The 14,756-nt window shown below is 33.8% G+C and overlaps 2 protein-coding genes and 2 long non-coding RNA genes across 5 annotated transcripts in view; 3 read left to right on the plus strand and 1 right to left on the minus strand.

Annotated features, from left to right (window-relative positions):
* Nucleotides 1–14,756, minus strand: part of LOC132703091 (uncharacterized) — a 186,625-nt gene that overhangs the window by 154,447 nt on the left and 17,422 nt on the right. The gene's annotated exons all lie outside the window — the stretch shown is intronic.
* Nucleotides 974–1,690, plus strand: LOC132703741 (uncharacterized). Its single transcript, XM_060673180.1, has 2 exons — nucleotides 974–1,249; nucleotides 1,528–1,690. The coding sequence occupies exons 1-2, from the start codon at nucleotides 1,060–1,062 to the stop codon at nucleotides 1,650–1,652; spliced, it is 315 nt and encodes a 104-aa protein (XP_060529163.1). The 5' UTR covers nucleotides 974–1,059; the 3' UTR covers nucleotides 1,653–1,690.
* LOC132703322 (uncharacterized) lies at nucleotides 5,433–8,301 on the plus strand. Its single transcript, XR_009619060.1, has 3 exons — nucleotides 5,433–5,692; nucleotides 5,905–7,816; nucleotides 8,097–8,301. It is a non-coding gene; the product is annotated as an uncharacterized LOC132703322 (long non-coding RNA).
* On the plus strand, nucleotides 9,322–14,249 carry LOC132703414 (uncharacterized). 2 transcript variants are annotated; one of them, XR_009619074.1, is made up of 3 exons: nucleotides 9,370–9,648; nucleotides 10,093–11,296; nucleotides 13,202–14,249. It is a non-coding gene; the product is annotated as an uncharacterized LOC132703414 (long non-coding RNA). The 2 variants fall into 2 exon arrangements; XR_009619075.1 differs by lacking the exon at nucleotides 13,202–14,249 and having other exon boundaries at nucleotides 9,322–9,648; nucleotides 10,093–10,269.

Raw genomic sequence — 14,756 nt, forward strand, 5'->3', positions numbered from 1 at the left:
TAAATAAGTGTTCCTATTTACAAAACTTCTGGATTTCTTTCAGTTTCCTGAAACTGAAACTATAGTTTCAGGTAAGTTCTTAAGAAGCCAATAGGATGATTGCCGAAACGTCAGCAAGTTCGATTCAAAAACAACCGATGCAGGAGGAATCCAAAAGTTTTTATAAATAGTATTACAGTAGCCTGTGGAAGTTGCTTTGAAATATTATGGAGAAATGGTACCTAAATCTGTATATGCTTTTTAATATGCTTAGCATGAGTGTTAAATGTCTGAAAAGTATCTAACAAAATTAGTTTTCAAGAAATCATTCATTTAATATTCGCTGACAATTTTTATTGATTCCGTATTTGGTTTGTCTCTCTCATTTCTTATGATTATTAATCGCCAAAGCTTACTGACAAGATATTTTATATATATTATAGAAGGCTCTGCAAAGGGCATTACTAATTATAAATGTTAAGAGAGGTTTTACCTCAAAGATATCGAATCTTAAAACTATACCCGCTGCAATATCCTCATTTAAAAATAAAGGTATGGTTTATACAGAAATACTCAGATTTTTTAAATATACATATATGCTTTCATAGCATCGTGATATTTTGCTTAAGGGGTGATATTCCGGAAAAAAATTTCATCCGTGGATCCCCACACGAAAAAAATTCTAATGGAATAAAAATTGAATGTAAAAACTAATTTTAATAGTCAGGGGACAATATTAAGAAAACTAAAAAAAAAATTACAAATTATTTTCAAAAATGTTCAAAACACACATTTTTGTTTTGTTCTGCTTTTTTCAAGACGATAATGCCAAGAAATATATGAGTCGTTTCTCGATAGGCGGAATTTATGTTTTTCCGTGGAAAAAATAATTATCCAAAAAAAAACGCCGCTTATCGGTAACCAAGGGTTTTAATAGAAAACCTTGGAAATTACTTTACATTTGTCGCTTAATCAGAACAGACTTTACTGATATAGAATTAATATATTATATAAATAACTACAATTTGAAGTCATATAAGTTATATTTCTACCTCTGGTAAAGTCTAATACGTGTAGAAGATGAACAGCGTACTGGTCCTACTTTTCACGTTGACACTGTTCAATTTCATAGACGCAGCTGAAATAGAATGCAGGGGAATCAAATTCAAATGTGAACAATCCCCACGGTCTTGCCCGGTAAACCAGACTCTGGTTCCGGAGAAATGCTCGTGCGGCTGTACTAAGTGCGAACCCAATCCCCCTTATGGAGGTATGAAGCAGTGTGAACTAAAAGAACTTATTACCCAACAGCCTGCTACCAATAGCGGAATAAATTATTAACATTTTTTTTTATAAAATCGATGAGAGATTCTTACAGGAAATACCAATTTTAAATTTTTATTTAACATTTTTCTTATTCTTATTATATTAAATACTTCATGCTTGCTATATCGACTATTTCAAACCTTGTTGTGACTGACGTTTCAATGCAACGTCAATTCATAAACAGTAATATTTTAACTCGTTGTTGATGTACTTTGATTTCAGGTGTGGGATCGTCTTGCGTAACTCCAATTGTTGCGGGGAGACCAGCAAGTAACTGCGACCCAGGTCTAGCTTGCTGTAACCATTTTTGCGTGAGACCGGAACATTGCTGCTACATTTTACCTTAGTGTACCGTTGCCAGTAATAAACGAAAGCTGCTTACATCGATCCTTATTTCTAATATCCTACATCGAAACTTTTGTTAAAGAGCATATTATGTTTCATCAAATAAATACGGAAAATGTTAATAATACTGCCTACTTCAACCCACAGTTTTCAACCCACTCTTTCTCTTTATCGACAACAGACGTTGAAGGAATTCATCTTGTATTCCAAAGTGGCGGTCGTGTTTCAGACAAGAGACTGAAGATGAACATGAAACAAGAAATTCATTCTATTCTTCAGAATACAAAAATCAAGGATTGTTTTAAAAGAGAGAAAAGGAAACAGGCACGTACTGGACATGGCTATAATCCATTTCTATCTACATTTAATCTACTTATTCTATATCATAAAGATTGTGGTCCAAAATAAGCCCCTAGTGTGGGCACTTTGAAAAATAGTTTGCTTTTGAAATCCGAAATAAAAATAAAAGGTCCCTATATAATTATGAAAAATAATAAGGAGATGAACAAAGAATTTTCGGAAATGTCATGTAAAATCGTTAAAATTTCTTATGGAAATATACAAAAATATTGTCTTTTCAGTTTTTGATCTGAACTGGAGTAGAAAAACGTTGTCGCGGATTATAAACGTTGGAATAGGATAGAATAGAATATCATTTATTTCGCTACTTCACTAATACACCGAAATATTGTAAATTCATGATCAAGTCAATAAAAAAAAGAAAATATACATGTTACAACCTTAATATAAGTGCATAATTCAAAAGTGAAGGATACAAAGCAATTTCTGCATTTTCATCATGGTGCGCATTACTTTTTTCTGCTATTTCGAATGCTAAAATCCAGATCCAGAGTCCGAAGCATAAAACATTTAGAAATTCATTTAAGACCGTTTCCCACAAACTTTACATTATAAAACAATTTGAACTTTTTTTATTATTTAGGAAACTAAGTTTTTGATCTAGTTTTATTCGTAAGAAACTGGTGCTTTCTACATTTGCAATAGATGTCTCCTCAGTTCTTAAATATAAGACGTTGTTGTATAGTCCTGTTTATTACACAAAATTGTTAAATTTGTGACTTGAACCATTTGTCATTGTCATCACACCATTCCTCACAATTGAAAAGCATCCGTTTGCGGCTCGTGTTACCTCAGATTTTTGTTACGATCACATTTGAACCGTCAGGGTTATTTCAGGTCAGGTCAGGTCGTAAGTTTGGCCGTAGCCTTAACTTGGCAAACACACTGTCTCCACAACAGGGCACCACAACTGGGCCATAGCACCAGAACAACCAGTAGCCAAAATGTATTCATAATGAGCTCGTCCCTCTGTAGCGGTTAAGGTTATAGGCAAATTATTTAATCCAAATATTTGTCAATTATACTTACTGACTTGTCGTTAGATTATATTTCTCACAAGAAAAAGCATATGACGATTAGAAGTAATTTTAACATTATATATTATTTTCCTAATTGTACCTACTAACTTATTTGACGTTTTACAATTTAGGGTGTATCATATTCTTAGTTATTATTGTTAGTGACCGCCAAAGCTTGCTTGCAAAATACCCGTTAGTGTTGTTAGGGTTAGATTACGGGATAAACTCCGGCTGATATTACAGACGTTTTCGCCTGAGGAGCGGTTGTTATGGTTCTATTGTGACTAGACTGAGAACATTGAAGAAACCACCAGCAATGCCTTGAGAGTCTAAAGCAGGGGTGGCCAACAGGTCGATCGCGTCTGTTAGTTCAGTCGATCGGGGCAAGGCAAAAAATATAAATGCGTAGACCAGACTGCTCCACGTAATCACCTACTGCTGGACGCATCATCTTGTATAATTTTTCAATTGCTGTTCCGTCGCGGTATTTATCCTCTATTTTACGCAGTACAGTCTTTTGTTTTCGGCGCGCGATGACCAATAAGCGGGAAGCGTGTGGAACGCGGGGGAGGGACGAGAGGGTCTCAGTCAGTCAGCTGACAGTTTACGACAGAAACTACGACGTTTTAACGATTGTTCGATTGTCGACGTAAATCACGATTAGATGGTTCATTGATCAAAGTGATATCTATGAATTGGCTACAAAATTTGCAGATACATTTCAAATGGAGCACCTGATGTTACAAAATGAAATTATTACTCTGCGCTGCGACATATTTCTTAAAACAAAGACATCCTCAGGTCAAGATTTCTGGGCATTGGTTTCTAACGAAAAGTATCCAGATTTGAAGAAATGTGTTGAACAACTTCATTCTTGTTTTGGTTCAACATATTTATGCTAGTCGGCATTTTCCTACTTCAAGCAAACAAAAATTAAACACCGTTCTCGCTTGACAGACGCTCATACATTGGACTCTTTAAGGTTGGCAATCTCCAACTACCAACCTGATTATGCTAAACTAGTGGAAGATACTCAGACGCAATGCTTACACTAATATAATATGTAAATAAGTAGTTAGTATGTATAATTTTGACATTTATGTTTTTTCTCTTAATAAAATAAAAAAATGCTACATGATTGTGTACTGAACTATGCTGTTTTATTTAACATTTCTAGAAGTATCTACCAATTACAGTAGATCGCACAGGGTCTCGTTAGTGATCAAGAGATATTGGGTCCAATCAAGTTGACCACCTCTAGTTTAAAGGATGATGATCCACACTTACTATTAACACTTATAGCCCTGGTGTTTTATATAAACGCCGCCTAACGGAACCGTATGTCCTAAAAGAATTGGACCTGAAAATGGTTTTTTATTAATACTTTCGAAACAGATTGAAAGAAAGTTTCGAAACTCTAGCGTGCATGCCAAATTTTGGTCAGAGGCGAAACTTTTGTACACCAATCGTCAAAAGCATAAATTTGGAAAGAGAAGAATTTGACAATAAGGCAGTTTCAGAGCATACAAAAAAATTACAAATTTAGTGCTCCTTTTCTATTGATATTTTTAAAAGATTAAAACACACCACGAGGAACTTCCGAGGCAGGCATTGAAAAGATAAGCAAATTTGTGAAAAAATAATAGCTCTTATCCACGCTTCATTTGTTCATTATTCATTAAATTCAGGATAATATGTTATGTTATTGCAATTGGCCGTTTGACATGATTTCACCTTATTTAAGTTACAATCAAAGTTTGAAAATAAAAATTAATTGTAATTAAAGTTCAAAAAAGTGAAATGAAATGAAAAAAGTTAAAATATAATGTAATATACAAAACAAAGTATGGAATAAGGCATACAGAAATACAGTTTTTTTTTAACTCTGCTTGCATTCTGACCATCCTTTCGTAGATTTTCTAATAGTTGTGTTCTACTATATAGATCTTGCTTGTAGGCTACGACGGACACAAAACCGCCTTTTTCGCGACTCTAGGGGGAGCTTTCTTTCTCGAGGAAACGATTCATGATTATTAACGTTATAATGTGGACGGTACCCGATTTTTAACATATCACAGGTAATTTATTAATTTTTTTTTGCGTATTTAAGTAACATTTCAAATTTTCAAGTTGTGGTATATCAACTGTAAGCAAATCCGAATAACCGTTTCAGCATCAAAAATCGCACAAACGTACGAAATTTCTTTTCCATTTCTTTTTCTTTTCTTTTCTTTTCTAGGTGCATAACAAATTCCGTGAATAGATATACCATACTGAAATATTCCGCAATACTAGAACCAACGATAACACGATGATATGAAGTACTTATTGTGGATATTGCCATATTAATAATGTATTATCGCCTACATTTTCAAGGTCCATTGTGAACATTATTTCTATAAAATAACGTAGGGGAAATACCAGTGACATTTAAGTAACATTTAAGTGAGCACCTCACTCTTTTAAAACGAATATGTTTCAGATTCTTTTAGTAACATTCGCATTTCTTTGTCATTCTTACGCAGCGGATGACCAAAAATGCAAGTATGGTACATTCCGTTGCCCGGAACGGCCGGTTTCTTGCCCCGTAAACGAAACTTTTCTTCCAATAGGACCTTGTTCATGTAGCTGTCGCGTTTGCAAGCCCATTGTCCCAGTTGGAAGTGAGTAACATTTAAATAATAATAATTACTTATTACATTTAAGGTTTTTAAATAAATAAATAACTAGCATTTTCACGCGTTGCGGATGGCTAGTTTTTTGACATGAAACTTAAAAATTAAGGTATTTATATTTTCTCAAATTTAAAAAAGGTTCGCTAAGCCATACCGCCTTATTGACGTTTTAAGGTGCTAATAATGTCCTTTGATTATAGGAGAAGGAGGGCCATGTACTGTTTTTAGGTTTCGAGATACGGGAATGTGCGACAAAGGATTATTTTGTTGTGACGATGTGTGCGTCAAAGGAGAATATTGTTGCGTGAAATAGAGGTTTGATTGTACCAGCATACTTGCTATTTATACAAATAAATAAAATTATTTTTGTGACTGTGCATGCATGTATTTGTTTTTTTCAGGTTGTAAACCTGACATTACCTTGCGGAACACTCAAATTTACTATTTCGAGAGAAACTAAATAGAAACAGGACTTTATATACATCTTTTGCTCAATAAAAATTAGGAAAGGCGAAGATTACATCATTTCAATTTAATAACTAACGGAACAGTACTTTATTCATTTCATTTACTTATAATTGTTGTTTTTTTCGATGTATAGAACTTTAATTTGGCATTACTGTTCACGATGGCGACCGATTTAACAGCTGTCAAGTGATTTATTCTCAGCTTAGTTTGGCAATTCACCATGAATGGACTCACGCCTGAACAACGCTTGCAAATAGAGCAATTTTATTTCGAAAATAATGGTTCTGTGCGGAATACGTATCGCGCACTACGTGCATTTTATCGTCGACAAAATCGCCCATCAGAGCAGTTAATTCGATCAACCATGGAACGTTTTCGCACCACGTTTACTCTTATTGATAACTTGCATCCCCAGAGACGCCGTATGGTGCATACAGAAGAAGCTATTGCTGCTGTACAGCGTAGCATTGAGGAAGACCCGAATGAGTTCATCCGCCATCGAACACAGGAATTGGATCTGTTTCCATCCACTTTATGGAAGATTTTGCGGAAGGATCTTAGTTTACGTGCTTACAAAATCCAACCTGTGCAAGAATTGAAGCCAAACGATCATCAAGTAAGGCGTAGATTCGTCGAATGGGCCCAAAACGAGATTGCCGTCATTCCCGATTTTCATAAGCGAATTTTGTTTAGCGATGAAGCGTACTTCTGGTGGAATGGCGAAGCTAATCCTCAAGTGTATGTCGAAACACCGTTACATCCAGAAAAACTGACTGGTACGCTTTATGAGCTGGTGGAATTATTGGTCCGTACTTCTTCAAAAACGATGATGGCCAGAACGTTTCATTCAATGGTGATCGGTATAGAGCTATGATTACTAACTCTTTCATTCCTGAATTGAATAACCATGATGTCCAGGAGATGTGGTTTCAACAAGACGGCGCAATATGTCTGACAGCTCGGGCCACAATCGATTTATTGAAAGACACAAAAAATAATAGAAAACCGCTAATTAGGATGAGTAGAACTGGTATAGATAGCGCTAAGAATTATTGATGTTTAACAAAAAAAAGACTGATCGTTAACGCATCTAACATCAGGGCTGTTAGTGCTCTCCCGATCTTCATATTTTTCGTAAATAAAGCTTTCTCCCATCATAAAGGGTGTAGCAGACTAATATTTTGCTGAGGTGGAAATGGTAACTAGTAACTAAAATTGAACCCGACCTAGTATTGTTTTTCATAATGTTTAGTTAGGTCATGTTATTCAACGCTTTTCTGAAAACAACGCGTCTTATCGGTAAATAGGAATCGCTTTATTTTGTTGTCGGATCCATTTGATGTAGTAGCGCACTCACATATAAAATAGCTGATAACGGGCGTATACGTACTTATAAATAGGGGGGTTCAGGAAAACCTTAGCGAGTTTACCGCTTGAATCCACATATCTTCAACATGAGGGGTGTACTTTTAGTGACGTTTGCTTTGTTTTGCACTATATACACCCAAGAAGAAAGCGAAATTTGTAAAGGCAAATCTTTTGAATGTACACCGCAACCTCATTCTTGTCCGGTGAATCAAACTTTAGTTCCCACAAGTTGTTCCTGTGGTTGCAAAACGTGCAAACCTAAACCGCAATTTGGTGGTAAGCAAATAAATTGTAATTCTTGAGTTGCCGATTGCTGTCATAAAGCACGAAAATTTTTGATACGTTGTTATTAAAGTTCTGTTGTTGGGAAACTTACTTGATTTGTATTTATGAAATTACAGTCGAAAGTCTGAAAAAAAAAGGAGATTTGAACAATTCACGCTCTTGAGGACAACGGAATATCTGATATATACTTTTATAAATAAATAGAATAAGTACGTTCCCCTACTATTTGTTGAACAGTACATTTTCTTAAAATTAATGCTAAGTATTATAGGACTTGGATCATCGTGTATCGTCTTATATTTCCGAGGTTTTCCGACTTCAACTTGCAAACGCGGCTTAATCTGCTGTGATCATGTTTGCGTCGAACCAAAGCATTGTTGTTGAACTTCAAGATATGGCAATTCTATTTTTGTATATATTATATATAAATATATAATGGAGCTGATATTTGTTTAAATAAACTTTTGTTTTCCAAACCTGCATTTTCTGATTATTAAAAAGTTTTAAAAATTAGTTATTCACTAATTAAACGCTAACGCTCAAGACGAATTTAACATTCTGCTAACAAACTGCTTTTAAAAGGTAAAATAAATTCAAATCTTTTTTGTTTAATGTTTTAACAGGAAGGAATATCACAACATTACTCTACTGCTGGCTAAAGGTGATAAAGGAAATGAAAAAAAAAGTTATTTGTTTTATTACATTTATTTAGTGGTTGCTTTGGTCAATTCGGAATAATTGCACCAACCAACCAGCTAGTCAATGGGCCAAGTTATATAGTTTTTGCCATCTATTAATTGCAATTATGTCAGGCAATGCCATCTGGTGGCAAGATAAGCAATCACAATCTCCTTCCTCATAGCAGAATTGGTAGCCTAATAAAACCCCTACCGCAACAAATAAAATAAAAGTTTCATTTGTAATCGATTAATTAGTAAAAAATATTAGCATCAGAAAAAAATATATATTTTTAAATGATTTTGGGAGGAAAGGGCCATCGAGTTTAACGGAGTCACGACTATTACCAATAATGGGGCCAAAATCTCAACAATATGCCTGATTTAGAAAAGAAATTTTGATATCCAGTATTTCGAAAAACATCAGGCATTTTAGAATAGGTGTGCCTAAGGATAGGAGAAAGAATAGAAACGCTAACCAAAAACTAGGATTGAGAAGACTAAAGAAAAACCAACAAGCGCAATACGGGATCGAAATAGCAGTTTGTATGGCTATAAAAAAAATTCACGATTAAATACGTGGTATCTATTTCGTAATTACCCATTGAGCGTCTACTTCAAAGACCACAAGATGTTGAAAGAGATAGTAACTAAGTGACCGAAATAGATCCTGAGCTATGTTGAACTGAGGTGGCTTTTATTATTATTATTATTATTATTATTATTATTATTATTATTATTATATGCTTTATAACGTTTCTTTGGGTCGCGTTATTCTGGAAAAAACGAGTCTTATCAGTAAATAGGAATTGTTTTTTGTTAAATTTTAATTAGACGATATGGACCTATTTAATGTATAGTAGCGCTTAAAATGGTTGATAACTGGTGAATACCTACTTATAAATAATAGGGTTGCATTATTTCGAGTTTGCCGCTTGAATCGACATATCTTCGACATGAAAGGTGTGATATTGGTGACTTTTGCGTTGTTTTGCACTATATACACGGAAGAACAACGCGAAACGTGTAAAGGCGTAGCTTTTAAATGTATACCGCCACCTAAATCTTGTCCGGTGAATCAAACCTTAGTTCCTGGGACTTGCTCTTGTAGTTGCAAAACGTGCAAACCTCAACCGCAACTTTTTGGTAAGCATATGAATTTTTAATTCTTTCGTTGAGGGTTGTTTAGGAAAAACAAAATGGTAGGTAACCAGACCGATGCGTACTATTAGAACTGTTGCGATTTGTTCAACTTTTATAATATCTACTCGTAACATTTCTCATTTTGTACTTCAAATAATTAAACCCATTTCAAAAGGATAAGTTTCGGTGTTTCACAATGCAAAACTTATTTCATTTGTATTTATGAAACCACGACCAAAAGGTCGGAAAACAGGAGATTAAAACAACAAAACAACGCTCCTTCGACCTGGACGCAAAAGTTAAAAAAAAAACTGTAGAATTTTATCACACATTGGTAATCCTACAATATTAATTGCAGCATTTTTATTCTATTTTTTGGGGTTTCCTAACAGTGTTTTTCATATAGTTTATAAGTCTTGCCCTGAAAAATAATTCCGATTTTTATAGGGGTTGGATCATCGTGTATCATCCTATATTATCGAGGAATGCCGACTTCAAACTGCAATTACGGATTAACGTGCTGCGACAAAGTTTGCGTTGAACCAAGACACTGTTGCTGAATTTGTGTATGTTTTGATATATGGAGTTGATACTTTTAAATAAACTGTGTGTGTTTCATTATTATTAAGTAGTTTAAAAGCTTTTATATGTACTGAAAATGTAAGGTTATGGAATTATTCACTAATCAAACGCTAAGGGTACATTTCTCTTAATAATATACCGCATAATTACCTATAAGGCTGATAAATTGCATTGCATAAATTGATGTCGTCTTACTAAGGAGCACTTCTATTACATGACTGGGTTAGGAGCAGACTTTTGGCAATTTTGCATTTGGTCATTCTGCATTATTTATAAACTGCGTTAACAGATATATTGTACATTGTAGGTATATCTAGTTGGTAATTGTTTTTAAATTAAAAATACGAAATAAACTTGCAAGGGTTCTTTTCGGCTCAAATCTATTAATATACTTGTAAAAACACAAGTAAAATTATGAGCACACCCTATTTCTTTCAAGTAGTATTATTTTAATGGCACATAAATATTAATTTATACATATCTTCATGAAACTTTTATATCAAAGAAATAGCTTGGTGTCGAATGTTTAGAATATAAAATCATGCAGTTTAATTTATCTTTGATTAAGTTTATAAATTATAAATTTGTATCTGAGACGTTCTTTTCAAAAAATGTTAGCATAAGGTCTGTTCGGTTTGACAAAACAATTTTGTCCGTACTAAAAAAGATCCCTTAGCTACAGCAACAAAAAAAAATCTAAATCGCAAATAAACAAATCTCGCTTGCAGTTTAATCCTTAGGAAAATATTGACGTTTATTAAAATAACATAAGCAGTGTTTTCGAAGCCATCGTCAACAATACCTTGTTTTGTATAAAAGCGCAACTTAAGTAACTGGAGCGTGGAGTAAATCGAGATCAGCAGTTTTTTCAACATGAAAATCTACGTTTTATTCTTGATAAGTTGCGTATATCTTTGCCAAATACACGCAAAAGATGACGAGATAAACTGCGAGGGAATTGCGTTCCGTTGTATACCGCCTCCATCCTCCTGCCCCAAAAATCAAACTTTGGTGCCGGGAACATGTTCATGTAGTTGTCTGTCGTGCCAACCCATTCCGGCAGCCGGAGGTAAGAATATGGCGAATTGTAATAATTTATCAATCTGGGATACTTAATTGCGATGTCTGCTTAATGTATGGACAAAAAATTCAGATTACATTGAAAGTCCAAGAGGAAAAGAAACTTCGTTAAATGAACAGCCAGCACCTTTTGGTAATGTTCTATTCGAGTATGGAGTAAAGATTAATTTCAACAGTGTCAATTTGACGCTGTTTCATTTTGCTATTATGTTTCGTGACAATTATAGTAACGATGAAATAAAGCTTATTATTATTATTATTATTATTATTATTATTATTATTATTATTATTATTATTATTATTATTATTATTATTTAATTTGAATTATAACTGCAGGGTGATTATTAACAAATATTCTACATTAAAAAATAATAATGATTGGAAAAAACAAAATCATACGTAAGCACGTAATAACGTTGCTGCTTTTTAGAAAGTTACCGCTTTTAAAGCGATCTGGTCACGTAAAAGGTTGTATCTACATTATAAACTTTTTTGAAATTCTCTTTTATATTAAACATAAGATATGCTAAAATTATGTAAATGAATCCAGATACTTCAAAACTACTGCTTAAATAATCATTCTTTTCTCATTTAAATGGCGTTAACTTAATGGGATTGTTTTTTTGAAGTACATTTGGAACTTGTGTTAACATATTCTTTTATATGATAACAACAAAATCTAAAATAAGCTACGACTTTTAACCAAGTTGTTATCATTGTTATTATTATATTTTGGTTAATGTGATGTGTGTTTTTATTTAATTCATGTAAACTCTGTTCTTATTTTATTCTTATAAAAACAACAACCAATAAATTACGAAGCCGTGTAGGAAATTTCATAATACCGATTTTGTTTTAATTCCAACCATAGAGGTTAGCAGATTTCTAGAAAATTCGTCTAAAATCGTATAAATAAAACAAGCTACTATTTAATTGCGATAAGCATGTGCGTACTTCCATAAATTATGCAATATTTTTTGTTATTATGCGCTGCAGAAAGCTGAACTGAACTCGGGCCGACCCATACTGCAGGACTTCCGATGTTTTGGGATTTTAACACTTGGTTTAACCAAATCGTGAAAAATTCGATCTATCGTCAAGCATTTATAAATGTTTGTCTATGTAGTCTGTTGTTTCCTCACAATATCAACGGTTTGGCAACTGTCAGTGCAGCTGTGGGATAATACTTCAGCAAATTTTTTCTTTGCCAAAGTTAAACATTAAAGCACAGTTTTCAACAATATTAAAATTTTGTAGGAAATTGACAACACATTTTTGGAAGTATAACGAAAATGAAGAGTCAGTAAAATCTTCCTTAACCATATAAGTAAAATAATTAAAGTTCAACATGTTGGGAATATATATAATTCCCCTTTGATGCAAAATTACGATTCCAGAACCCAATTAACTACCAACAAAAAATAACCTAGAAAAAGTCGGTTTTTTCTTCTTCTATTATTTAAAACGTGTTGTTGTAACATGTGTTCAAAAACGGTTTGAAAATTGCAAAAAACCGGATCGTGGTTTGATGTAGAAACAAACGTACGAAAAGATTACCTACTGGCAAAGTTTCGCATTTTAATTCCCGTCGCGGTGTTGCTGCCGTAAATCATGAATACATTCGGCGGACATTGGAAGTAAGTTTATGTTTCCACAATCGTCCAGAGAGGAATTTAGCGTGTTCGAAAGTCCCGCGAGATCCATACCGAGCGTACTAAATTGCAATTTTGTTTCCCAGCAACATACGACTTTTAAAACTATTTGCCGGTTATTTATATTCATTCGAATATGGAACAACATGGACCAATGCTAACGAGATTCTATTTTTAGTTGTTAGTGAAGCGAAGAAAAATATTCGTGCAATTTATAGTAGTACATCGCTATTATATTTCAGGTGTGGGATCGCCATGTCAAGGTTCATCTTCCGTTTGCGCCGAAGGTCTGACATGCTGCGATAACGTCTGCGTTCAGTCGAGACATTGTTGTTGAGTGACTTATTTGTTGATAAGGATCAGTTTTCAGGATATATATAATGTGTTGCTTAAACGCTTCATTATTTCTGTAAATAAATAAGTAAATTTTGGATTGAAAGCATTTTAGTAAGCAGTTCCGCAACGTGGCAGTTTGGTAACTACGAGGTAATTATTGCATAATTTGTTTACTTGGTCACAAAATGAAATTTTAAAATGAATTTGCGTGAGTTCAATTACTGCCAATAGAAAAATAAACAGATAAGCGTTCTCTTATCACCGTTGTATGCGTGCAGGTGAAAAGTATCGGAAATTAGGTAAAATCAAAATAATACTGCATTAAGACCAAGTGGCTTATTACCAGAATTTTAGTTTGTATTCTATCCTAATTGACAATTTGTGAAACATATGCTTTCAAAAACAACGCTTACAGTTTTGAACTAAGGCGACTTTTATGGGGATTTAATGAATGAAATTGAAACAAACGATATTCACATTTTCAAGTATTATTTAATGGTGTATGACAGCTGTCTCGGCAAAACCGTGCCTTTATCATCTACAGAACGATAGAATATTCCGACTTGTATAAATATTAAAAGGTGAATTTTGAATTGATATTTATTCACCCCTCGTTCGATACAGTAGGTATATTTGTACTAATCTCTTTCTTTTTTTCCAAAAGCGCATTTTCTTATTACTATCGCGCAATTTTTTAAGACTGAGGAGTACAAGTAATTGTAAAAGAGAAGCCGTAAAAGTCGTTTCATTTCGTTTCATCATTTTGTATTGTTTCGCGTCAAAACAATACGCTCCAGGTTGTGGATAGTTTACCGCTAGTTTTGCTGGTTTTGATACCGCAACACGGTAAGCTAATAATACCGAAGTAAAATTATTTATTTATCATGGTAAAACGTTGTAATCCACTGAATATTTAAGAACCCCCGATAAATTTTCGATAAAGTTTATTTTGTGAATGGTGGAGTGTCATAACGTGTTCAATTAAATAACAATTTGCTTAATAGTTACAATATTGTTGGGAATAAATCGAAATGTTGAGATAATGGAAATAAATGACCTTATGAAAATTAACGCTAGAGACATAACTTCTTTTAATTGATGCGCATCAATCTGAATAACTCCTAAGAATGAGTTAATACTCAAAAAACCCGCGGTCCTCAATCGCAGAAAACACAAGAACATGAAATACCAGGCCACAAAACTGGTCTAGAGTTTTTATAGAATAGTCTGTCAAATAAATTTTAGGCTGCGCGAACACCAAAAACTTGAAGTACCTTAAAAGCTGCGTCAGAATGTTTGAAACAAATTTTTATAGTTCCTTCTTATCGTCGTCCATAGTTCCGGCACGTGGTCGAATCCAGAAACGGGCATTAGAGAAAATTTATGAAACCTGTTAGCGAGTATGAATATTCATCCTCCTCCTTTTTAACTTAGGAGCATCCTAAGCTGAAAAATGTAGGC

This window comes from Cylas formicarius, unplaced genomic scaffold (genome assembly GCF_029955315.1).
Source record: "Cylas formicarius isolate icCylForm1 unplaced genomic scaffold, icCylForm1.1 PGA_scaffold_6__28_contigs__length_40554024, whole genome shotgun sequence".
Lineage (NCBI taxonomy): Eukaryota > Metazoa > Arthropoda > Insecta > Coleoptera > Brentidae > Cylas > Cylas formicarius.

Bases quoted from the DNA above. Each gene is read 5' to 3' on its own strand.
- LOC132703741 (XM_060673180.1), top strand. From the start codon at position 1,060: ATGAACAGCGTACTGGTCCTACTTTTCACGTTGACACTGTTCAATTTC. The intron at 1,250-1,527 runs GTATGAAGCAGT...CTTTGATTTCAG, and splicing joins ACCCAATCCCCCTTATGGAG to GTGTGGGATCGTCTTGCGTA.